The following is a 26,851-nucleotide window of genomic DNA, read 5'->3' as shown; positions in this document are numbered from 1 at the left end:
GAGAAACTTCCTGACAGTTAGAACAATTAACCAGTGGAACAACCTGCCTCCAGAAGCGGTGAATGCGCCAACACTGGAAGTTTTTAAGAAGAAACTGGACAGCCATTTGTCCGAAATGGTATAGGGTTTCCTGCCTGAGCAGGAGGTTGGACTAGATGATCTCCGAGGTCCCTTCCAACTTTATCATTATTATTATTATTACCTTAAACCTCTCCCTCCAAAGACAGCAGTAAACATATCAGGCAGGTGGCAATCTTTTCTTAACGTGCAATCAGTCACCAGCTAGTTACAGGACATTGGAACACTCAAAACATTTAATCTAAGCTTGGTGTACGTGCACATTCCTCAATGCATGTGTGTACATACACACAAAGACACCTACATAACGTGTGTGCATCTTTGCCTGCAGTTTTCCTTCTTATATCTTACATATAATTGTACGGAAATTTTTATAATGGCATCTGGTTTAAGTTCTAGGAAATTCATGCCGTAAGTCGTTTCTGTTTAATGGCAATAGTATTTCTGCGTTATAACAAAATAAATATGTTAGATTAGAAAAGCAGCCGTTGGCAAGGATTCAACTTTGCAACAAGAAACCAGGTTTTTGTCTGTTGGCTTACATTCGAAACATATGTTCCACTCTAGAGAACTAACTGATCCCCATCTCCCCGAATGAAAAATGAGGGCTGAGAAAGAGACCAGCTTTAAATCCTCCAAGGGAACAAAACAACTCTAAACTCTTTGTTTTTTGTTTCTTCTTAGGTCACAATGAAGGTACCCTTGCCATGAAAGAGGGGGAGGTTTTGTATATTATAGAGGAAGACAAAGGGGATGGATGGACAAGAGCTCGGAGGCAGAATGGAGAAGAAGGATATGTGCCATCTACCTACATAGATGTAACTCTAGAAAAAAACAGTAAAGGTGCAGTAACCTATATCTAATCTCCAGTTGATCACCTTGTCCATGAACATTGCTTAATGAATACTGAATCACATAATTGGATGGAAAAGTCCAAAACCGTTTAGGAGTCTTTTCAATATGTGATTGACCACAGGAGCCCAAACTTAAGATTTCAGTTTTGAAACTGGAAAATGTCTGCGTATCACTTAGATTGTTCTCCGTGCCATCTTTGCTTAATGTACTTGTATGTCTTCTTTTTCCCTACACGGTCAGGTCATATTTTGTTGGTTTTCGTTGTTTTAATGTTATTCTTGTAAAGCTTATTATTGCTTCCTTTTAAAAGAGCATTATTTGAGAACAAATTGTTTCGTGAGGGTATACCATCTCTGGGCAATCTATATGTAGTATATTTTTTTCTTGAACCAGAGCTTGTTCCAGTGTCCAAGCCAATAACTAAACTTAATTAAATGGAAATGGAAGACCGGCTTTAATTTTTGTTTTCTGAACAGCAACTCTACTTCTCATTGCCCTCTGCCCATTGATGCCCTGCACACATTTTATAAGAACAGTCTGCAGGCGAATGCAATGTAAAGTTATGCAGAAACAAAAGAAAACTTTCACTTGCAAGGACACATGCCATTGCCTGCATGCAATGGAGCCTAGGGAGTTGCCATGTGGGCTTACAAACATTCCTGTTCTGTAAGTACTTTTGCAGCTTTTCCTTTCAAAATCGAATCTGAGGTTCTTAAAAATGATCCATGCAGAGGATTGCAAGTGGTATAGCAGCCATTTTAGCTGGCTGATCGGCTCCTTTTTGCTCTTTCTCGTATTGAGGATTTTGCAACCGAAGAGTCCCTGCCTCTCATGCCAACACTTGACATGTTTCTCTTGTTAATTGTCTGTTCAAAAAGTGCAGAAAAGTTAACAACTGCTTCCTGCAGGTCTCTCTTACGTGGTTCCATTCATTCCAATAGAAAGCGCCCAAAGGAATAAATGCAGATCAGTTCCTTGTGTTAAAAATGAACAGATAAGGTCTTTGTATATGTGAAGTTTTCGTGTCGGCAACGGATTGTTTTATGAGGTTGTTACTCTGTGGTATCATATGATTAGAATTGGAATGTTCTAATTTGTATTACTTGTGCTGATACTTGTACATTTTCATTTGGATGCTAGGGAGCATTTGGAAGTTAAATTGCACTAATTTTCTATTGAGCAAACATCTATCCAGAAAGTCTGACATAAGAGAACCCTTGCAAAGGATCTGAGCCATTATCTAGTATAATCATAAAAATTTGAGGTGGATGTTTTTAAAGGAGAAAAAAAAAAAGACTGTTCTTCTCTTTTTATGAATGGCCCCTGGTAATTCTGTTCTGTTCTTCTTTTCCTCTCGGATTGCAGGTTCCTGAAGCGGGTATCTGAGAAAATGGGCGAGATGTTGAAGGAGGTTACATGCAGCTGCTTTTTGAGGGGAGGGTGTTAGGCCCAGCAAGATATGGGGGAAAAGTCAGTTGCATGAAAGCATGTAGGCATATGTTTCTCACTAACAACATTAGCATTTCTCTGTGTGTTCAAAATTGTGGTAAGCTAAAGCTCCATTCCAACAGAACCAAACCACCCCAGTTTGAAAAACGTACCTTTTCCATAGTTTGAAGTTCTGAAATGCTAGCTGTTTTACCACTTGCATTTTACATTGGCTGTTTCAGCTGCTTCCTTTTCCATATCCATTTTTAAGTCAGCATTCAGTCAAAAATCTTGTCATTGACAGTCTTCTGCCTGTGCCACTTCCATGCTCGCCCTAACCTTTTCCTGCATGTCTAGATACATGTCGGGCATGTTCGCCTAATGTTTTGTACTTCCATAGCTCTTCCTCGTCTCCTGCATTTGTAGCAACCTCCAGCACTAAATTTTTTTTATTTCCCTACCCGTTTATGTTGCTGTAATTTGGTTTTGTTTTTTTTTTTAATCTTCTTCATTGTGACCATTCCACTTCTTTGGCGTTACATCGGCTGTATAAGTAACATTCATTCTGCTTTGGGAATGGAATATAGATCTTAGCACTAGGCCATTCCAGCCTATCCTCAGCACCTCAATACTTTCTCATGAGCACTGAAAATCCTAGAATAAAAAGAGCACAGATTTGCCGCTGTAAGACAACCAACTCTTTTCAGAAACCAAGTGCTTGTCATTCAGATGCTGCCTTAAACTCTCCGAGTGCCTAAATCTGTTGATTGCCAACAATACCACTTCAGTATCCCGCCAAGGGCTATTGGGTCTCAGCTCTGTATGACCTCCTGAATCTTTCTACAGTTCTGCAGCTGTTGGTAGCCAGTGGTAGTTGTTTTCTCGATCTCTACCATTCCACAACCCAAGGTGCATTGTGAACGTGACACATTGAAAACAAAAGTACACGTATCGATTTTGTTTTACGTCCGATGAATGTTTTTAATAGGATTTTTATGGAGCCTTTTTTTAATTGCCTATTTTTTTGAGTTGGGGATGGGAGAAGACACCAGTTTTTAACGAACTGCAGTGCTCGTCTATTTCCAAGTATGCTTTATTGTAAGGACCAGTTAAAAATTGGAGTGATACTTTGTTAATTATCTATGTGCACTTTTATTTGTAAACATTGCGATTTGGACACATTTATACATGTAAATATAGTTGTCTGCAGCACCCCGTCATTGCTCATGTTATTTGTCTGCCATTTGTGAATTATGTTAATGAAAATGTCAAATCTAAGCAAAATAGGGTAATCTTAGTATATGGGAAGGGATGGGAGGGACAAAGAAAAAGTTAAATTAAGCTTCATAAACCAGCTTTCTGCTGTATTTAAAATCCTGCTTTTCTAAAGGTGGGAATCAAAGCAATATTTGGACACAGCAATGCTGGATTCCTTTAGAACTTTTTTTCAGTGTTACTAGCAGTTGTACTATCAGTAAAACTAAATCTATGTGACTCTTGTGTGGAAATTTCTTCCTTTTACTATTAAGTGTGCCACTATTACACATATGATTTAGTGTAATTTACATTGAGGGTGATAAAACACTAAAGGTTAGAGTTTTGGGATATTGTAAACAGGGTTATTTATAATAATGTGACCGTATGCCATTACTGACCAAACTACATTGAATAGTTGTTTAATGCTGGCTTTTTATTTTAAAGTTCCAAATAAAAGACAATGATTAGGTTCTCACTCTTTCAGCCAAGAACCCTATGGATTTTACTTAACAGCCAGTTTGAGCTGCTTTTAACACTTCTAGTAAAGGACTAATAGTTCTTTTGTGCTACTGTTTTTGTAGGGCCGGATTTGTTTCCTCAGGAGGATCTTTTTCTTCCTGTGGTATAAAGCAACCTTTATGAGGGTAGTTAAATGTAAGGGGAGGAAAAAATCTTTGTACTTGCACAGTTGGCTAAAATTATTTTGAAATGTTGAGAATTAATTGTCTGGAGTCATAACTTTTCAGTAATTTTTAATCTTTCGTGCACGTGTTGATTTTTTTTAAATGTTTAAATGCTTTGTTAAATAATAGTCGTTCTCTTCAAAATATTTTCGTGGAATTAAACAATCTTTTCATGGCCCGGATCATTTCTTTGTCTTCTGTTGCAGGCAAGTAATGGGCGGCTTTTGTTTGGTTTAATTTGTCATAAATATGCTTAAGTGGTTAAAGGGAAGCAGAAATTGCACCAGAAAGACAAATCTCCACGTTCTCCTCACTGTTAGTGCTCCAGTCCAGAATTATTCCTTGGGATAATTTAATTTCTTTACAACAGCGGTTCTCAACCTATGGGTCGCGACCCCATTTGGGGTCGATCGACCATTTCACGGGGGTCGCCAAGCAAGGCTGTCCGCCATTTTTTTCCCCTTTTCCAGCGGGTGCTTTACCTCCCTTGAGCTGGGCCAGCTGGTGGTCGGCCTGCTCCGTGTCTGCCGCTTGCCAGCTACGCCTCGGCCGGCGCAGGGGGCGGAACCACGCATGCGCGGTGCTCCCGGGCAGGGAAAGTCCTCGACTTACGACCGGTTGGGTAGTCCTCGACTTACAACCGGTTTAGTCCTCGACTTACGACCTGTTTAGTCCTCGACTTACGACCGGTTGGGGGTCGCGACATTAAAAAGGTTGAGAACCAGTGCGTTACAAGGTTTCTCAGATGACTTTCAGTTCACTTTTAGAAGCCACCTAATTTGCCAAAGACGCAGACAGATCCAAATTGGGATTACACTAAAGCTTACTAATTACACGAACATTTAGCAACAGCAGCACTTTTGGCAGGTTTAAACGACCATGCAACAAAGAATTGTATTTATATTTGGCCTCTGTAAACAAATAAGGAGTACAGAATTCCCTGCACAATCCAAATGCCTGCCAGAGAAAAGTTGGAGAAGAGGCTGAAACAAGACCCTTCAGTGCGGCTTCTGGTAGAACTGCACCCATGCAAAACAGAAGCTTTTGGGAGGATTCCAAAATTCCTAGAGAATATTTTTTTTTTTGTCCTGACCTACATAGTTGTAGCATGGTGGGTCTCCGATTTCAGGATGCGAAAAGGAAATGATTCTTCCCATTATTTTTTTTAGTCCTCCTTTTTCTCCTCTCCGTTTTCTCTTGCCCTTCCTAATCCCAGCTGGATCGTTCGTATTCAGCTCATAGTTTTAAATTTTCTCAAAAACAAATTGTCCTAAAATTTGTGTATTCATTTGAATTCTGAAACTGTAGATTAAGATGCTGCTTGTTTGATGGAAAGGTCTCTGTTTGGAACGGATGATGAAAGCATTCAGCCATAGATTCAAAAGCAGTCCTAAAAGGTCTGCTATCGGTCTGCTTTACTAGCTTATTAAAATAAAAGCTTCACATTTTCCAGTTGACTGATCAGGCCATGGTGGACTTAAATGCCTTTTATTAAGTTTGCTTGTTTCCTCTGCCTTGGGATTCATGTCATGCTCACCATGACTTCCAGAGAACAAAGAGGAAGATAGATGTCTTCTTTTTCCTTAAGTTGTCAAGTTGGATATTTGATTAGGAGAGAAAAAGAAGAGATGATGTATTCTTGTTCTCTCAGTGTACGACCTTAAACGGATTAGTCAGTAAATTGTGTTACTGGTTAAAAACAGCAAAGGTCTGTATAGTTAGAACAAAAATAAATCAAATTTTTAAATTTTATTTCCATCATGAAATGTAAATCCTAAAAAAAGCTAATTTAGCTCACAGTAGTGCAGAACTACCAAAATTTCACCTGGTGAAATTTATATAGGTATCATAGATACTTAATCCATTACTGCTTGTGAAAACTCCTAGCATTGAAACCGCTCTCTCTCTTCTTAATTTTTTCACTAAAGAATTATTTTTAAAAATCTGCAATAGTGGAAGACATGCACATATTTTAAAGCCTTTTGGGGTTTTTTTGTTTTGTTTTTTTAAAAAAATCCATATAAATTAGTATGGGTAGAATCAGTCACTGGAAAACAAAACCCACCATGCTGCTGGATGTGAAGATATTTGGATCTGAGACTATTAAACCAAAATACCTGATGACATTTAAAGTAACTTCATAGAAAATATGATTGATAAGAGATACGGATAAATGCCATCAAGAGGTTTCAATGTTATTAGGTCCAGAATGCTTAGTTTTGTTGAGGATGCTGGCAATAGTCGTGGACAATGGAAAAAGCATTGAAAAGGCTCAAATTTATAATGTGACTATAATAAGCGAATGAGTAGAACGTAAAGTGGACCGTGAATATTGGGCGCTCTGAAAACTATGTGCAACAAAGTTGTCTACGGAAGGTTCTGGCCTTCCTCTCATCAGCAAATATAGTCATCGCTGCCTACTATTTCACACAATCAGAAACACCCATCCATAGGAAAGCTTTCACTCTTGTCCGAGACTGTACCGTGCTCTCCCTTCAGTTTTGGATGGCGAATACAAAAAGTAGCATTGCTCTGCCCTTGTGATTTTGGAGACATGGATAACATGGAAGGATACTACTTTGCTGTTCCTTTTATAGAGACATTCAATTTTTCCTCCTGATCAGCCTGAATCTTGATTGCTCAGATTCAGCTTATGCTCAGATACTGCTTGCAGATGAACTGGCATGTATTACAATGCACATGACTAGGTTTTGCAGTTTGAAGAGTCATTGGACTTTTAATAGCTCACGTTCTTGTTTATATAGATAATTCTATGCAGTTTTAGATAAATTTTATATATATTTTTAGTTATCACATTTATAGATTGATACACACACACACACAAAACCATACATAGAGCGGCCTGGTGGTCTAGTGTTCGCCTCCCACTCGGAAGGTTGAGAGTTCAATCCTAGATAGTGACAGATGTTTCTGTCCTAGGGCATAGAGAAAAAAATATCTGCTGAGAACTCAGCATGGCATCAGAAAGGGCATCTGGCCAGTGAACACTCAGCTCCAATTGCCCCAACTCTGCCCCAAATTAAGGGGTTGCAGGGTCTTAAAAAGGGAGTTTTATATATCGATTTGCCACGCTTTTTAATCGGTTTTTATGATTCACAATTCTAGTGTTTAGTGCTATTGTTTTAATTGCAATTGTATTTATAATAGGCCACTCTAAGCCAGTGGTGGCGAACCTATGGCACAGGTGCCAGAGGCGGCACTCAAAGCCCTCTCTGTGGGCATGCACGCCGTCGCCCCAGTCCTAGGCCTTCAGCTGGGTTTTATAAAACCTTTTCGCTTCTCCACCGCCATGTGCAAAAAAAAAAAAAGGTTCAATCAGTCAATTTCAACTTCTCGCGGGGAAAAAAAAAGATCTTGCAAAGTTGGAATTGATTGATTGAACTTTTTAGTCCCACCCAGTCTGCCGTTACCACCACAGCCAGGCCCACCCAATGGGTTACGCCTACCCAATGGGCTACGCCCAACCAATGGGTCACGCCCAACCAACTGGCCACACCCAGCCAATGCGCCACACCCAGCCAGCACTCGACGATGCATAAGTGGGTTTGGGGTTGCAGTTTGGGCACTCAGTCTCTAAAGGTTCGTCATCACTGCTCTAAGCTATTATATATGGGAGTGGGCAACATATAAATGTTTGAGAGGAAGTATATTTTATCAATGATACTCCAAAGTAAGAAGCAATATTTGGCAGCAATAAAGAAAGGGCAGTACATAATCTTGCTACTACCTTAACCGTGTGAATGCGGACATTGATACAGTTAATGTGTTGAATCCCCAAACCAGTCATTTTGTGTTTCGCTGACATAATAAAATAAGGCATTAAAATATTTCAAGTGTTACTCTTTAATTCACAGCTATTATAAAATTTTCCACATCTATTTAAGGGATATCATACAACTGATATCTCCTAAAAGGACATCTCTTTAAGTTCTATTTATATTTACAAAACAGACTGTTAATAACATTATTGGATATAAGTCCTAAAATGATGATTTTTTTAATAGCGGATAGGAGGTGTCCATGAAAGGCAACAATCAGAACAAATAAATAATCCTTTATAAATCACAGGTCATTATTAGCAACTCATAAATAAATGTACATAAATACAGTTGACAAATTCTGCTTGATGTCAGAGGAACTTTACAAAAAAGTATAACCACCAGTCTTCCACACCCCATCTAGGGTTATAGCAGTTCATTTGGAATAAGAGTAATAATAATCCATGAAGTAGCGCCCTGATTTTCAATTGGCTATAGATGCTGTGTTTGCAATATGGTTTTTGATTGGCCTGAAACTTGCTTTTTTTTGGGGGGGGGGGAGTGGGGAAATACAGGGTTTTTTTAAAATCACACTAGCAGCATAAAAGGGAGTTGGCAGGCAGTAGATATTCCTAAGGAAGTATTTTTTTTTTGGAAGGGTTTTGTGGGGAGGGCAGTCTTTCCCCTAGGGGCAGGGGTAGGCAACATTGGCTCTTTTATGACTCGTGGACTTCAACTCCCAGAATTCCTGAGCCAGCCGGCTCAGGAATTCTGGGAGTTGGTCCACGAGTCATAAAAGAGCCACAGTTGCCTACCCCTGCCCTAGGGAAATGAGAAATAAGCAACATTTACTACAGCTTTCTTTTTAAAACAATGCTTTCTTGGCAATTCTGCCAATTTCTTTTTAGCTGAGAGTCCATCAGGCGTTTCTATTTTCCATCTGCTTGGTAAGAGGGGGTTCTAATTTTCGGGAGAGTGCAGTTAAAATTTGATTGAATTTTTCATATCTTTCATTTTGGTTGACCTGGGCTCCTTTGCTGCCCCAGAGCAATCTCATCTGAAATTCTGTTTTGAAGATTTCGTTCATTGCATCGTCTGGCTGAAAACCTGGTAAAGAAAAGAGAAATGTACAAACGTTACCATAAAACGTAGTCTTCGGCACCAAGTACTGCGTGTGTTTTAAGCCAAGCTGCATGTCACCTTTGACTGCAGCCAATGATTTCAGGTTGCTGTAGATTCTCCCTGGAGAAAAAAACATGGCAATATACTGGGCAAAGTACTTGATCTACTGTAAATCATCTCCCAGTTGCAAATATTTCTTTCTATGTTGAATGAATATGGCATTCGAAATACACATGCAGAGAGTATATACAACAAATAATGGCTATACAGCAGTATTTCTTAACTTCAGTAGCTCAGAGATCTGTGGACTTCAACTCCTAGAATTCCCCAGTCAACTTGGCTGGGAAATTCTGGGAGTGGACGTCCACACATCTTCGAGCCAACAAGTTTGAGAAACGCTATTATAGAATCTCAGTTAGATGCTGATTTTTCTACATGGTCACATCTCTGCCTCTGAGGACAAAATGAACAACTAAACTAAGCCCTGGCTTTACTCTTTTAAAAATAAACATTCCAACCCATTTTTACCATCTTGGAAACAGCCTTTCTCCAAAGGAAGCTAAGAATACGTTCTAAAGTTGCTAAATGTGTCACGACAAGTCCCTAGAAAGGCCACATACTTCCTTACAAGCAATATTGTAAAAGTCAGTCCAATCCCAGCTCTTCCTGTTTACAGTTCAGGGAATGAGGAGAGACACGGGTCAACTCGGGTAAAGCTGCTACTTTCTCTAAATTACCAGAAACATAATCATCCGTCAGGCACATAAATAAGGGTGGAAACAACCTTGTCGTATAAGGCTGCATTTACACAGCCCAGGGCTTGATTCTACCTGTGTCTCTTGTTTATGAGCTTAACTACTAAAAGCCTTACAGCCATCTCAAGAGGACTATTATCTTTTTTTCCCCCTACCTGTAAGGATCCTTTCTGCATTTGCGCTATACTGCTCTGCGTTTTGTGCTATCAGACGAGCCGTCGCCAAATGTTTCAGCATGATTTCACAGCTCTGGTCAGTGTTTTCCCACACATCCATTCCCTCAAAGACCACAGTTTGACGCTCCAGCAGGGTAACCAGAGGCACCAGCAATGGCACAGTGACGACGTTTTGCGACACACAAGTGATCTCTGAAAATGAAGAGATGAAAAGCACCTAAAGTGAGCATGAATATGACAAAACTGATCTACTAGATCCATGGCTGACTCAGGAAATCTGGGAGTTGAAGTCCACGAGTCATAAAAGAGCCAAGGTTGCCTACCCCTGTACTAGATTATGGCCTGCAACTTTCCATGCCAAGCAAAGATCCCCTTAGGTTTTTCAGGGCAATGCAGCATCAACACCCTCTGTGACTACAGGTAGGTCCCAATAACTGTTCATTTAATGATGGTTCAAAGTTATAATGGCCTTGGGGGAAAAATGACAACCCATCCTCAAAGTTAACAACCATTGCCCCACGCCTGTAGTCGTGTGATTGCAATTGGAGCACTTGGTAGCCGGTTTGTATTTACAATGGTTGCACGATTACAACTCGCAACCTTCCTGACCAGTTTCTACACAAGCAAAGCCAATTGGGAGAAGATGGATTCGCTTAAATGATCGTATAATTCACTTTAACGGCTGGAGTGATTCGCTTGACGACCGTGGTAAAAATGGCAGTAAAATTGAACCCAGTTACATGGGTGACTCACTTAATGACTGTATTTTCTAGTGACTAAAATTCCAGTTCCAATTGTGGTTGTAAGTCAAGGACTGTCTCTCTACAATGTTTGGCCCGGTAGGTCTATTTTGGGGCCTAGTTCTGGTCGGTTATAGCCGTAGTTGATTTAGTATCAAACATTCTCCATGTCTCTACCCGGCACTTTTAGTCATCAGAGAACTCGTTCTGAGTGCTCCTACCAAATTAAGTCAGTTGCTGGAAATAAGGAAGAGAATCTTCTCAGTTTCAGTGTCCACTTAAGGAATTGCCTATTGATATAAAAATGTTTTAAGTGCTTGCATTATATATTACATATACTTTATTATATTTATATGTGCCATGTCTTGTGAATGTACCTTGAAACACAACATTCATGCTTAAAAGTACTTTTATTGGTGTCCCCCCCCCCCCGATTTTAGCATTTTAAATACTTTTGCAGAAAACATCTGATGCTTTGGATTAAGAAATATACACAGATACATACAACATACATATCTAAATGCCCCATTCAGTGTGAATCGAGTGTAGAGACAGATCATTGTTCCCTTTTTAATTCAGCTTTCTTTTCATAAAAGCCCTTAACTTTGGCAAGAAAACTGATCATTGATCACTTTTCACTGAGCCCCCCAGGAAATTCATTATGTAACCAATTCTTATGACAAAACAGGAGGCCTAGGACAGTTATAGGTAGTCCTCAACTTACGACTTCAACTGAGCCCGAAATTTCTGTTGTTGAGGCATTTGAATGAATTTGCCCCATTTTACGACTTTCTTACCACAGTTGTTAAGTGAATCACTGCAGTTGTTAAATTAGTAATGCAGTCATTAAGTGGAATCTGGCTTCTCCCTTGACTTTGTCAGAAGGTTGCAAAAGGGGATCACATGACCCCAGGACCCTGTAACCGTCATAAATGTGAGTCAGTTGCCAAGCATCCCAATTTTTATCATAGGACCATGGAGGATGCCACAACAGTCTTAAGTGAAAAACGGTCATAAGTCACTTTTTTCAGTGCGTTGTAACTTCGAACAGCCACTAAATGAACTGTACTTTGGAGTAGTTAAAAAAAAATCTAGAGAAAGTCCATTGGCCTTTTTCTTTCGCGTGAGCAAATTGTACATATATTCTTTGGCTACAGGATCTCTATTCTTCCCCAGACGAAATAAATAACAAAAGTAAAGCATTGCTGTCCTTGATAGGACATGACTTTTTTTTTTAAAACACACTTTCCATTCAGGAAATAAAGGATGTGCCCTTAAGGCTTAACTGGAATCCCTCGGCAACAATGGAAACCGTTACATAACTAGATATCCACACGCTCACCTTTTCCTTCGTGTAAGAGTTTGCTGAAAGGTTTCAGCTGTTTCTCATACATAATGGCCGTTTGTGTGTGACAGTGCCTCAAGCTGGTCCACGTCTGCTCCAACCGGGCAATCTACAGAGGGCAAAAAAGGAGGGAAGCTCTGAAGTATGTTTTCCTGCTATAAGTTACAATATTGTGGAACATACCCCAATGGAAGATGGCTTCCATCAAAACCAAGGCATGGCACAACAAGCGGGGAGGGACTTGTGTGTGTGTTTTTTTACGACCCGCCCTCCTCCAACTAGGATGGCTAATGCACTTAAAAGAGTTTCAAAGAGAGCTTTTTGCCTATGATTTCAGGTGGATTTTTCCCAGGTAGTCATTCAACAAACACAGTACAGGAGTGTGAAAAATCTCCTGCTGATTCCTTTAAACCAGCAGTTCATTTCAATAAATATTCAGCTGCCAGCCGGGAGTGGAGAACAGGGAGATCCGCAGAGGCAGATCTAATGGACCTTGGCAACAGTGGATTTTGTTTGTATATTGTTGGCCTTTCGAGCAATATTCATTATCCTCAATATCCTCGTATTAAGATTTCCATTTTACCTGAGGCATTTCCAGAGCTTTCATTATAGCTGAGAAGGCATACAGATCCCCCATGGAGTCTTTTAGTTCGACTGCAACCTGGATAATCCTGTTTAATGTGGCAACACGCTCTTCTAAATTTCCCGTGCAGCCGAGAATATCCACCGCAATTCCTATTGCCATCGTAGAATGCCTGGAGAAAACAAATCAGGCGTAGTCAGGACAACCAAAAGATGCTATACTCCATGTGAATTCAAGCAAAAAAAAAAAGGGCGGAGGATTTGGGATCTTGGCATCATTATATTCCCATTATCACTTTGATAAGTAGAACCAAAAGAAACCGGTACAGAGAATTGCACGCCTGCCGATTATAGGATTCTTGAGTGTTAAAAAAGGGGAGTATTTTGAACTGATTGATTTCATATTGACCTTTTTTTTTAATTTATAGAGTTATGATAAACACTATTCTTCCTGTGCTTCAGGTATCGTAGCGCGCACACTCAAGGTATTGGTGCACTTTTGTAAATATATTAAAAATGGTGAACTTGATCTAAATTCTATTCTGTTTAAAGATTGGATCACTTTTGAATTGAGGTCAGATCCTTTGACTTCGTGATCATGTCCCTGTAGTCTTCTGGGCAACTGATTTACCACTCTCTTCTTCTGAGATGCTTTTTCAACTTCCTAGCTGGCACTCCTGGTCTTTCCTTCTAATCTCTCATCCGAGTATTAGCTTTTTGAGATCAGCTAACATTGGGTAAGCGCTGCCCCCTGGCTGGACACTTCACTCTATATAGACCCACAGAAATCAGTGGAATCCAAAATCTGAATTGCCTTAAATCCAATACATGCTCCATAGATTTATAGCCGCTATAAATAAGACTGGATCTAAGCTAATTCTTAACGTTTTCCTGAATATATTTTAATAAGATTTGAGTAAATGAATGCAACCAATTAAATTCTGCAATGAAACAACTGCACCTCAGAAATAGGAGAGGTTAGACCTCAAGGTGAAGATCAGCATCAGTTGAACCAGTGCAAAAGCATCCACATCCACAATACTGGTGCTTCCATACTGTGAGAGAGAATAAGGGGGAGAATTTGGTACATACTGTTTAGGAAAGAAGAAGCTTTAGATGCAAAGGATCTAAAGCCCTTTGGGCTTTCCATTATGCTTTAGGTAAATATGAGAACAGTTCTGAAACTGGACTTCAGTAGTTCTCACCCATTGTGTGCAAAGAGAGGATTTTTGTTTTCTTCATTTTTACTCTTGAAGTAAACGAGAGAGGCAACACCACCACCACCCGCCTTTACTTCCATTCTATTGCTTTCTGGCTGGCATATAGTGGGGTTTTTTAGAGTCCTTCAGAAAATAGCATTGGATTTTCACAATACATGATGATCATCATGATACACTCATATCAGCCTGGCGCTGTGCTCCACATTGTACAACTAGTGCCTTTCTGATGATCTGGGAAAGGTTGAGTGATGTTATCTTGGCATCTATGGAAGCCCTAACCCTGCCCCTAATGAGCAAAGACCCCTAATTATAATATGCCACTTTCTGTGTTTCCGGGATGAGAAACAACCTTGATGAACACAACCTTCATCTTAGGAAAGACCTTGTCCTTTAACCAATCTCTAGCGAAAGCATTCATGAGCTCCATTTGATAAGGGTTGCTACACTGCTGTGCTAAACATGAAGAGATAGTAATGCATCTGTCCAAATTTAAGAAATGAAGAAAAGACTCAGTTCACCTGGAAAAGTCGGGATGGGCAGGGGAAGAGGGAAATGTCTGTTGACAGAGAGATGAATGAAAGAGACTATTTGAAGATGTCTCAAGGTGAGTTCTCTTACGTCACAGCAAGAAAAACTATCTGCCGAAAAGGGTATTCATACAAGGGACGTTTCTCAAACTGGGAGCAGGAAACCTTAACAACTTGGCTAACATCTCCAAACTGCAGCATTTTACTTCTCCCCCCCCCCCAAAGGTTGGGTAAAGTTGGAATCCTTGGGCTTTTCTAAGCTAACAGTTTATTACTTGATCTGCAGGATCGTTTATGTAAGAGATCTGTGCAACACAAGCTGTTAGATCTCAGGTCTTGATATGCAAACTTTCTCGTTAAAACAAGTGTAATTTTTTTTAAATATTGCGCCTTCAGGTAACTGTTGACCCCTGGTGGCTGCCTGGCCTGGTCTCTGCAATTTTCTTGGCAAGATTGCAGAAGTGCCTTCTTCTTCCTAGGCTGAAAGAGAGTGACTGGTTCCACTTCACCTAGCTAGCTTTATCCCTAAGGTAGGACTAGAACTCACAGTCTCCCAGTTTCTAACTTGATGCCTTAACCCCTGCGCTAAACTGGCTCTCTTAGCAAGTGTATTTATAATTAAATACTTAAAGGGGAAGTGCAGCTCCTATTTTATCAGGACACCGATTAAAACACTTCCTTAAATATGGGCATCAGCAGGCCCTTCGTTCCCAAACTCCAAAGCCCCAATAGGATGCATAGGCAGTTTCTCTGCCCAGTCCTGCTTATTTGAGAATAAGACCGGGATTCTGGGCATAAGGAACCTAATCTGATTGTATTCAGAAACATGGGAAGAGTCTACCCACCTGGAAATTGCCCACTTTGCAGGTTTTGTGACTGTGGACCCCGAAGGAAGCCCAGAAAGCCTCTTCATAACAGCTCAACATTGCGGAGAGAAACACAACGGCAGACAGTGCTCACCTTTCAATTAGATCCAGGCGCAGTTGGTGTCCGTAGGGCAAGGTAATCAGCTCCAAGCCTGATTTCACTCCCATGATCCTCCGCGTCTCTTCGGAGACCTCAAGTATCCTAGCAACCTGACGGAGGCAAATGTGCAAACAAAAGAAAGCCGAATGGAATCAAGGCGGCCCAGACATTAACCTGCATTGAGGGGAAGGGATCTTGGGTGCTCTCCTGGCTTGAGACGCCCAGGAAAGCCTTTTCTGGGGGGGGGACCTCCCCACTGCTGATGGAAAACCTCCGAGGTCCTTTCCAAAAGGAGTCACTATAGTTGCATCTCTCAAGCTGCAGTTTTATCCCCTCCTCCGTTGGAATTGCTTTCTAGCCATTTGAAAGGCTCCCTCTGCTGCTTTCTGTACAATGTAGAATTTGAAAGAGGGATGTGGCCTGGCCCAAACCCGCTTTTATCCTAGTCAATCTTTGCTTCTTGGCTCCTGCTTCCCACCCACTCCCCCCAGGCCCACCACTCATTGGTATTATTAGTATTCCAGGGGTTACAAACGAAACCGTGAAACTTTTAGGAAAGCCGCACGAACACTCTGAACGGAAGAGAAGATAAGCGGAGACAACGGGTGTATTTCAAGCTGCATTTTCTTCACAGGCAGAAAGAACGTAATTATCAATCGGTCTGAGTTGGTTTCTGTGAGCCAGGGAGGTTTGCGGTGCGCGTGCACGTGAAAAAGTGAAAGCCCCCCTCCTTTTAATTTGTGCCAACATGATGCGCACATAAAGATGGACCAGACTATTCCCATTGTGAATAGGGGGGAGGCTTGTCAGAGATGTTCTCTCAGATTAGTTTCTTGGCCCAGGCTTAAGCACTGCTTGTCTGACCCATTGCCTTGGTAATACTTCTTCCTACTGTCTTCCCCTCTGCCCTCCACGCACACATACAAAGGGGCAGAGCTTTGATCACACATCTCGACACTTCCTGCAGATGCCTCTAATGTGAGAGATGGGATTTGTCAAACCTGCACCAGCAGGCATAAATGCATCTTTAATCTTCTTGCTTGCTCCTGCAAGCAAGAGGTCCATGGTCCAGCTCCCCTGCCCATCATCTTTTCTACCCAATGACCTACTGAACTCGACAGCTGTGTCCTTCCCCCCCACATACACACACACCCCCCTTTGAGCTAATGCTTAAGGAAACAGCATTGCCTTCCATCACTTAGAGGTGAACTTCCTCCCTTTCCCGCCCTCCAAATAATCACTAGAATACTTAACTGGGTTAATGCTACAGGAAGGGAAAAGAATATTTGTTGTAGAAATCCCCAAACCAGTGTTAAATAACCTAATGAATTAATTCCCGGGGGATGGTGGTTAAATATGACTCCAAACTGACAAAGTCATGCACAATTTAAATTAATTCCAGGCAATCTCAGTTATGACCTGGAAACATCTACACCCAATCAATTAATCTATTTCCCTTAGCCCACAGTCTTCCAAGAAAAAGTGTTGGAGAGAAAGAGTACCAGATTACAATCAGCCTCCCCATTGCAAAACTCACTGCCAAGACCTGGGATTACGGAATATATACCCAAATATTGACGAGTTATTGAGGGATTGATTCTTGCTCTTCTGGCTCACTAATGTTTTAGCCTGAGTGTGCTTCTGCTCCCAAGCAGCTCTTCTGAGAAAAGGAGTGAATGACAGGAGGAAATGGGTATAAAGATAGCAAGATGAACTTGATGGTAATGTGCCAAGGCAACAACGGCTAAAGCATTTTAAATCCAGAACATTCACATAGAACATTTGGAAAGAGCTCACATAGAAACTTTCCTAATTCACTGACCTATAAGGAAGAGGTGGGGGGGGGGAGAGGAGAAGAGGAAAAGGTGCTATAGCATCGTCAGGCCTGTAAAATTCTGTTTTTATGGCCAATCTCAATAAAAGTAGCACGGACATTCTGTGCAGTTGTTTCCCTGGTCTGGTCTACCTAGTGCAGCTGACAAAATGCTGCCTTTGGGAGATGAGAAAATTACAACAACTTAAAACACTCTGGACAGTTGCACGCCATCTATTTCCTAGTCCAAAGGCACTCTCTGCCAATCATTACAAAATGCTAAATTTAGAGCATGGGATGGAGGGAAGGATACCTTCTTGGAATGCATGCTTTTAAAACTTTAATGGTTTTGAGCATCAACTGCCTGGAAATTGGGGGAAAAAGAGGGTGGAAAAAGAGATATTATGTGATAAAAAAAGTCATCCAGAGTTCAGTAAAATTCAGTTAATGAGGCACAGTAATTCTAGACTAAAAGTCTCATGTTTGCCTCAAGAGTAGCTTGTCTGCAAGTTCCAGACCTGTGATTATCTCTTGGGCCAACAACTCTTCCAGTCTTGCGGGCTTCAATTAATCTTCCCCAATCAGTTTTTGGCTTCTTGATTTGTAATCTTCATTATCTGCATCAATAATGTCATTGTTTTACCGCTTCATTTGGATATGTACAATTATGCAATATTTGAGTAAAAATGTTAACTTTTCATCACTTTTCCTTTTTCTTCTTCTCTTTCCTCAATATTCTGATGTTTTCCTCTGGAACTTCAACCGTTTCTTTCCCAAATTTATAATTTTCTGATTGTCCTCAGGTAGTCTCTTGACTGCTCTTCAACCCCTTCATCTGAATTATACATAATCCAATAATGCGATACACTATCCCAGGGGTAGGCAACCTTGGCTCTTTTATGACTCGTGGACTTCAACTCCTAGAATTCCTGGCTCAGGAATTCTGGGAGTTGAAGTCCACGAGTCATAAAAGAGCCAAGGTTGCCTACCCCTGCACTATCCCGTTCAAAAACATCGCTCTCCATTAACAAGTATTTTCTAGGCCTGAATGGGATGTTTATGCTAAGATATAGGTTAAATGCATGTCTAAAGCAGGGCGCCAACTTGAAGATTCAAGTTTAAAACCCTTGAACTGATCTTGTTGCAGAGGTGTATGTGTCTCACTGCTGTCCAAACAACCTAGGAAACAGTCTCAGGTCATAGATAAAACAAGCCCTCTTCTCCTTAGCTTTGCTGGCTGGGGATAATAGCAATTGCAATTCAAGGCTTATGGAGGACAGTTTGAGAAAGCTGTCCTCAAGGTACCTGTTGCAGGAGTTTTCCAAAATGAAGCCAATCTGGATGGCATCAGTGCTTAGATGGGGTACTATTGGGATGCTCTATTTATACTGACAGTTGGCATCATGGAAGGAGGGATACAAGTAGAACAGCTAACCAATTGGATGGTTACACAAATTAATTCCATGATGGAGGAAAAGCAGGGGTCAGACAAAGCCTATAAAGATCAAATGGAAAGGTTAATTATTCAAGAGAAGAGTTATCAACTTTTGTCAGAATTCACTTAACAGAAATCACATTTATTGCATTGCTAAATGCAAGGAGAAAGCAGGGAGTAAGCATCAATAGACGTGCTTAAAGTAGTTTATTAAGGCACAGTGAATCAGATAACTCCTGCTTGGGGCCAAGCACACTCATTTCTCCCTGACAAAATAAAATACCGGTTTTAATACTGACAAAGAATTGAAGCGCATCATAACACATTGGATCCTTGAGAATCCGGTGGGTTTTTTTTAGATTAGCTTTCTGGATTTCATTAGTCTGCTGTCATCCGGACTTTTACATCTTGCCACATGTTTCTACCCCAACTACAATAAAGGTGGTTGTGTTTAGACTGCATCTCTGGATTGGTTTCCAATTTCCCTTCTGCAAACTTAAAGGCTCTTTAAATTCCCAAAAGAAAGGAATTGTGCTTTTTTTTTTTTTTAGAAGACAGTGATTTTCCCTGATTATTCTTTGCTTTATAGATTTAGCCTGTCTATGGGCTGTTCTTGAGAATCTTCCAGTATGGTGAACACGATGCTGTTTTCTTTCTGCTCAGAAAAGTAGGAGGCTGACACAATCTAACTCAACAACATTGTGGATCCAAGCCAAAATAACATGCAAATCAGATTCAGTTTGAACAGGGAAGATGGCAGATAAATTGTATCACTGATCTCTCACCCATTGTACTAATCTCCCCTTACTTTACTTTGGTCCTTACTTTAATGGTGTCTAGGATGTTTCAGGTTGTTTACTAGTGATATTTTACTACTTATATTGGGGCTTTATATTGTATTTTTGGTTTTGATCTTTTTTTATGTCTATCTAAATTTGTGAAGGCTACAAATACTGCCAAATCAAATTAAATAATTCAAGCAGCGTGGCGTTCATTACAAAATTTTAGTTTTCCGTAAGGCTTTCCCCCCCAAACAGCGGGAGAAGATTAGGGGGCATGTTAATACAGATTGATCTGGCATCAATCCATGTTAACATGCCATCTAATATTCATTGTTTTTAATGTTTTAACTGGTTGTGTTTTATAGTTTTAAAATGATTTTTGATGCCTCTTAATCTTGGACCGGAGCCTCCCAGAGTTGGCTGAAAGATGGGTGGCTATATAAACGTTTTAAATAAACAAATAAGACTGAAGTGGTTGAAAAACAACTGTGTGTGTGCTTTTCTTTGTAAGGCCCATGTTGCTCTAAAATTTATATATAAGGATTAGAAGCCACCAGTGTATATTGGGAGATCCTGTGCGTGATTGCCACCGGGAGATTCACTCCCAATAAATGCCTCTGAAGAAAAGAAAGGCATTTAGACATTCCACCCACAATCCTAATGACAGTCATATATTGCAGCATTAGCCTAATAGGCAGCATCAACCTCATTAGGGACCCAGCCCTCCCTTGGCTGCAGGTGGGTTGCAGTAAATGTCATTAGTGATATTATTCCCGCCTTCCTTAATAATGGATCCAGTGGGCTATTGTGTTTAACTGATCTCATCGAGAGACCCCTCCTGGGACCATGACAAACACGATGTCAGGAAACAGACAATTCCTCTCTCTACTCAGTTTAAGTGCCCCGTGTACATATAGATTGAAGTCTCCAAATGGGAGTGCTCTAAGTGATGAGGGGGGAGATCTCAAGAAGGTCTTTTCAAGCTTGAGTGCACAGGATCACAGCTGAGGCCAACATGATTTAGACAATCCAGACAGACGGCTGCTTTTAATAAGTCTCTAATACTTTTAGGGAAAAGAGGTCAAAAGGGCGCTACTAAGGCAATGACATCGAGAAGCGTGATCTTTTCAGGAAACTGGGCAAAAGTCATGCCGGTTGACATTTAAGAGATTATCCGATAGAGATTCAAAGGAAGAAGTAATTTTCACAGAAAGGTAGCGTGGAGGACACATCCCTGCAACAAAGACTATATTTAATTCCCTGCTTCCTTGACTCAATTATTCTAGATACTTTAGGTCAGGGGTAGGCAACCTTGGCTCTTTTATGACTCGTGGACTTCAACTCCCAGAATTCCTGAGCCAGCTGGCTGGCTCAGGAATTCTGGGAGTTGAAGTCCACGAGTCATAAAAGAGCCAAGGTTGCCTACCCCTGCTTTAGGGTAACCTTTCTTAGGTTGAGTTGGATTATAGCTTCCAAAATGGCCAGCCAGCATACGCAATTTCCATTGGCTGCAGGGAATTCTGGGAGTTGTAGTTGAACATGTTTGGAGGGCACTCAGGTTAGGGAAGGCTGCTCTTAGCATGTTTCCAAGCAAATTTCCAAGGCGGATTTCCCCATTATTTGGGGAAATCAGTCTGGTTCTCTGGATAGGCACTATGTTGCCACAGTATTATGAAAACTGAACTCTAGTATATTTGAAGAGCATCAGAGTGGGAAAAACTAGAATCAGCATAGCTACGAGGCTTGGTCTGTCAGCTTCACAAACGCTTCCAAATCTGATCCTGGAAATACCTATACCAGCAATTATTCCCACATTATGTCCTAGGGAAATATCAAGAAGAGATAGCAATTTAGGCACAAATCTGATAAGATCTTTAGTTTCTCGCCAAGGATAAAAAATTGCTCTTTGTTTGTTGACATTCCTGTAACTTTCCTATTAATATCTAACACGAAGAACCAAAATTCCCACAACAATACGGAGGGTAAGAAACAGAGTGATTGGGCTCTATGAGATATTCCAAACTTGAAGGCAAGAAAAGCAGGTTTTTTTTCATTCCACCAAAGTCCTTCAAAGGAAACCAGCTTCCATATACTTCAAAAGCAGGTCCGCTAGAGGGCGCACTTAGCATTCCAGTGGACACTCTGGAGTTCTTACTTGGCTTTGAATTAAAGGCATTCTGGACAAGTTATGTCAAGAAACCCTGGTCAATTAGGCATTATCAAATTAAAGAAAGCTAAGAATTCAGACAAGAATTCTGTCCCTTCTTTCAAAGAGTTCTCCCTCTTATCCTTATGTTCTCTCCTTTTGACAGAATGCCCGTTTGGCTGATTTGCGAGAGTTTCTTTATAATATATAGCATTTTTTATTTTTTTTTTAAATTAGTTTGAAGAGTATCAAATCCAGGTCCCTGTTCTGAGGTAGGAAGTTATGGTCCGGTTCACCCATCATGCTAAATCTGTTTATTGAATAGATAAAAGTTGTTTGGGTTGAGCTACAGTACTGTGAACCATGAAAAATAGTTTGCAAGCCACCATAGGTAGATTCAGTCAACATCACAAAACCAAAGATAATGGCTTGCTGAGGTATGGGGAAGTATGTTTCATTAGCCTTCTGGGATAATGTCCAGAATTACTCGCATCCCATTTGTGAAAGAAGAAGGTCATTTCTCAAATAACTATCAATATATTTTGGGGCAAATAATATACCAGACTTACTATTCTTCATCCAATTGTGTCTTTGGGCCTAGCCACAGTTTAAACAAGCTGCAACAGAACTAATTCTCTGCTCAAAGCCTTAAGAGATACGTCCACCTTCAGCAGACTAGCTGCCCTCTGATGATCACCCAGAATCACCCTTCAGTTTGTAATCTGACTACAACATGCAGCTTCTTCATAGAGACTTGATCCTTCATTCAGCATGCAAAAGCAGATACTGGTCGGTATACCACATTCTCAGAATATCCATCCCTAGAGGGCTTTTCCTGAGGCTCCCCTTTCCATCACTTTTTCCACACATAATAAAAACTATTCACCTGGCTTTTTCTTGATTTTTTTTTGGGGGGGGTGGTTGGATCTATTGTTAGTTCTATTTGTGTATGTTTGGCATTTTATTTTATGTGACCGAGGAGTGAATCATACGTGGTGTTAAAGTTATTAATACATAAGTAAATGTATATTTAGAGCATGTGATATTCTAAAGCCAGAATATGTTTGCTTCTAGCTGTGGATGAAACAGAACACCAAATTAGCTCTTGGTCTGATTCAATAGGGCTGTTGAAACCACCACCCACCCTGTTTCAATTAAAAATAGAGATTTTTTTTTACCTTGCAGTCCATCTTCAGTATATGCTGGGCAATGACTTTTGCGTCATTATTCACAAAGAGCTCTTTCACTCTCTTTAACATTGCGGTCTCCAAGGGCTTGTTTTCTAGGGGAAGAAGTTTTGACTCAAAATGGTTTGGCCTGAAACCAGAGACCTTCTCAATGACAGGTGTGACAAAGATGGGACACTCTTTGCTTCTCTCCAACTGAGCTGTCTGTGGATCCACAGAACTCGGCAAGGAGTCATTGTCCTCCAGGATCAAGGCTGAATGGGTCCCATTGTCCTTCGTTGTCAGATGCTCTACAAAGCTGTTCTTCTGACATAAAGGTTGCTTTGTTGGCCTGCCCTCTGTGGGAAGAGCTGCGTGCAATTCACAATAGAGGACATCCAAGCCTTGCAGTGGCCTCAGAAATGGCAGTTTACTGGGCTTTGGTGGGGGTCTCAAATGAAGTTGGCTGTCAGACCCCCTGAGCGCATCACTAATTTGCAACTCTGAAGCAAATCTCCGGAAGAACAGGGGGCTCAGATTAGGTTCACTGCCAGTTCTAAAAGCCGGAGGCTTCGTACAAGGACTGTTTTCAGTTTCTGTTCCTTGGGAAGGATGTCTTGAACCTGGAAAGTAAAGGGAGAAAAGAAGTGTGACGTTGCTACTTTGAGGGATCAAATTGAAGGTGACCAAAGCTTGATCAGAAAGTCAAAGAAGAGGGAGGATTCCTAAAGTCCCTTGCCAGAATGCCCGTAGCCACATTGTAATTTGTCCAGAAGTGGACCAGACCTATTCCCATGTCTACTATTCTGCCTGACTTCAGGATATGGCAGTGAGGGCAAACCTTTTAGAGACCGAGTGCCCAAACTGCAACCCCAAACCCACTTATGTATCATCGGGTGCTGGGTGGGCGTGGCCCATTGGGTGGGTGTGGCCCATTGGGTGGGCGTGGCTGCGGTGGTAATGGCAGACTGGGTGGGACTAAAAAGTTCAATCAATCAATTCCAACTTTGTGAGATCTTGTTTTTTCCTGAGAGAAGTTGAAAATGATTGATTGATTGAACCTTTTTTTTTTGGGACACGGCGGCAGAGGCCTAAAGCGAAAAGGTTTTATAAAACCCAGCTGAAGGCCTAGGACTGGGGCGATGGCGCGCGTTCCCACAGAGAGGGCTCTGCGTGCCACCTGTGGCACATGTGCCATAGGTTCGCCACCACAGGGATATGGTATTAACTAGGTAATTTCATTGAAGTGAACAGATTGCACATCACAACTGAAGGTTGTGATATCAGTAGACTGCACTTTGCAGAGGTACAAAACAAAACAAAAGGAGGGCTAAAAGCAACTTAGGGAGAGGAATCCAAATACAGATAGTCCCCAACTTACAACAGTTCATTTAGTGACAGTTCAAAGCTACAACGGCACTGAAAAAGTGACTTATGACCGTTTTTCATACTTACGACCGTTGCAGCATCCCCATGGTCACCTGATCAAAATTCAGATGCTTAGCAACTGGTTCATATTTACGACGGTTGCATTCTCCTGGGGTCACGTGATCAGTTTTTACGACCTTCCTGACAAGCAAAATCAACGGGGAAGCCAGATTCACTTAACAACTGTGTTACTAACTTAACAAACCGCAGTGAGTAACAACTGTGGTCAGAAAGGTCATAAAACGGGACAAACCTCACTTAAACGACTGCCTCACTTAGCAACAGAAAGTTTGGGTTCCATTGTGGTCGTAAGTTGAGAATTACCTGCATAAAGATACGGCAAGTGTAATGAAAGGGGGGAAGGATATGAAAATCCTACCATTTACTTATAATGTGGATTTTGAATAACACATTGGAGAAAAGGTGTGGATTCACCCTTTGAGCTTGGCATGGGCTAATTATTGGGAGGAGAGGGGAAGAGGAGAAGAAATGGGATTCTCTTTAAGCTTTGGGATATGAGCTATGTACCTTCTTGCATGGAAGTGCCGCATCCATAATATGTTCTCCTACAGATCTTTTCATATGGGAACCTAGTGGGCATGTCGGCCTCGTGAGCTTTCTATTTCCCCGCAGTCCGGGCCTGTCACTATTTCCTAGAGGAAAATGTTTCAGGACCCTTGTATTTGAATGCCACATACGTGAGATGCATAGCTGAGGGACACTTGAGTGACAAATTCCACCCATCTACCATACTCTCCCTGCAGTCATCCCAGATATACAAAGCAGCTGCAGCGGGAAATCGCTCTGTGGTGAATGGGGTATTACCGGCTGTACAGTCAGCAGTGGAAAATCTCCAGGCCTTAGAATAGGAGCCGATCTATAATTGACTCTGATGGGCCAAAGCAGAAATAAGGACTTTGTGACTCACTAAGATGAAAAGAACATTTTCTAGAAAAGGGAAGCTGAGCATACAAGGATTTATGAATGGAATGAACTCTAGAGACTGGCCCCTGTGTTACCCAGAAAGCCAATGGCCTCTAGAATATAGGTTAACACTTACAAGAAGCAAAGGATGGAAACTAATCAAGGAGAGAAGCAACTTAGGAGAAACTTCCTGACAGTTAGAACAATTAACCAGTGGAACAACCTGCCTCTAGAAGCGGTGAATGCTCCAACACTAGAAGTTTTTAAGAAGAGACTGGACAGCCATTTGTCTGAAATGGTATAGGGTTTCCTGCCTGAGCAGGGGATTGGACTAGATGACCTCCAGATCCCTTCCAACTTTATTATTATTATTATTATTATTATTATTATTATTATTATTATTATTATTATTATTGTTGTTGTTGTTGTTGTTGTTGTTGTTGTCGTTGAGTAATTAGAGCTCAGGATTTGCCAACTCATTCACAAGCAAAGGTTCTCCTGACATAAAAGAGACTTGGCTGAACTGCAATGTCACCATGCAAAGAGGGAGAGATTGACAAAGCTTCTCATCCTCTTAAAGCAGGGGTGTCAAACTTGCCACGTCATGTGACATGTGAAGTATTGAGACTTTTTCCCCATTGCCGGAGTTGGGATGGGCCCGTTTTCGGCATGACACATCCGGTAGCTTGACACCCCTGTCTTAAAGTAATATGAGGCAAATCCAGCCACTTCTCCAGTTCTCCTCTATTCCTCAAAACTGGGAGAATGAATAAGGAAATAGGGGGACATTCAAACAAGGGAAGAGATACCCCCCCAGATATACCTCAAACACTACCTGTACTATTAATAATGTTCAGGGGGAATATACCTTATTTTAACACGATTGATTTATACTTAGATGGCAACAATTTTGTACTATGCTAAAATTATACTTCGCAAATTAAGAAAAGATCGGTCTGATTACTCTCACTTTGAATAATTTGTTCTATAATTAGTTTTGTTTTGCATCACTTATTTTGCTTTTGGAAGCTTGGAAATTATCAATAGGCAGTTTAGAGAATACTTCAATCCCTCAGCTACCTCAGAGACTGGAAGAGGAATTGCTCAAAAACCATTTTGAAGTGCAAAACGCTTTCTTGAGAAAAAAGAAGCCAGAAAATAAAGAGGAAAATGGGAATTGGGAATGAAGTTATTGCTTAATTTAAGCACAGAGGTCCACAATTCTTCTTGCTTTGTCAATGTATCATATTTTGGCCCTAAGGGTACTCCTCATGGTGATTCTCTGGACATGTTGGGATACATCTGCGAGACAGATGTTTTCTGCTATAACAAGCTAACGTAATTATCATTCTCGGAGAAAGAGGAGAAGATTGAGTGAAAGACTCGGTTGCCATAGATTTTGTTATTTCATCTTTATGTTGTTTCCTTTTTTTAAAGAAATCAAAACTATAGTCTCTCTCTCTCTCTCTCTCTCTCTCTCTCTCTCTCTCTCTCTCTCTCTCTCTCTCTCTCTGTGTGTGTGTGTGTGTGTGTGTGTGTGTGTGTGTCTTATAGTTCTATATAGTTGGAGGCCACAATAAAGAGACAGTCCTTAGAATTCTTGTCATTTTTTTTGTTGAATTTTTAGAACCCTGGCATGTTAAT

General features: G+C 40.9%; 2 protein-coding genes across 2 annotated transcripts in view; one reads left to right on the top strand and one right to left on the bottom strand.

Moving 5' to 3' along the window:
- The window catches only part of LOC107295733 (formin-binding protein 1-like), a gene marked incomplete at its 5' end in the record, with an annotated part of 18,753 nt that extends 16,545 nt beyond the window's left edge, over window positions 1–2,208 (top strand). The window contains one exon of the mRNA XM_015825055.1: window positions 763–2,208. Coding sequence (XP_015680541.1) covers window positions 763–941 — 179 coding nt within the window. The remainder of the gene's footprint in view (window positions 1–762) is intronic.
- A 6,739-nt stretch (window positions 2,209–8,947) lies between these two features.
- The window catches only part of BCAR3 (BCAR3 adaptor protein, NSP family member), a 38,387-nt gene continuing 20,483 nt past the window's right edge, over window positions 8,948–26,851 (bottom strand). Inside the window, exons 5-10 of the mRNA XM_015825056.1 lie at window positions 22,868–23,478; window positions 15,508–15,623; window positions 12,802–12,973; window positions 12,216–12,327; window positions 10,113–10,325; window positions 8,948–9,187 (exon numbers count right to left, since the gene is read on the bottom strand). Coding sequence (XP_015680542.1) covers window positions 9,000–9,187; window positions 10,113–10,325; window positions 12,216–12,327; window positions 12,802–12,973; window positions 15,508–15,623; window positions 22,868–23,478 — 1,412 coding nt within the window. The 3' untranslated portion in view covers window positions 8,948–8,999. The remainder of the gene's footprint in view (window positions 9,188–10,112; window positions 10,326–12,215; window positions 12,328–12,801; window positions 12,974–15,507; window positions 15,624–22,867; window positions 23,479–26,851) is intronic.

The sequence above is a fragment of the Protobothrops mucrosquamatus genome, unplaced genomic scaffold (assembly GCF_001527695.2).
Source record: "Protobothrops mucrosquamatus isolate PMUCROS unplaced genomic scaffold, P.Mucros_1.0 scaffold2467, whole genome shotgun sequence".
In the NCBI taxonomy this organism is placed as follows: Eukaryota; Metazoa; Chordata; class Lepidosauria; order Squamata; family Viperidae; genus Protobothrops; species Protobothrops mucrosquamatus.
Note: the sequence above shows the minus strand (reverse complement) of the source record. Positions and strands in the feature narration are given on the sequence as shown.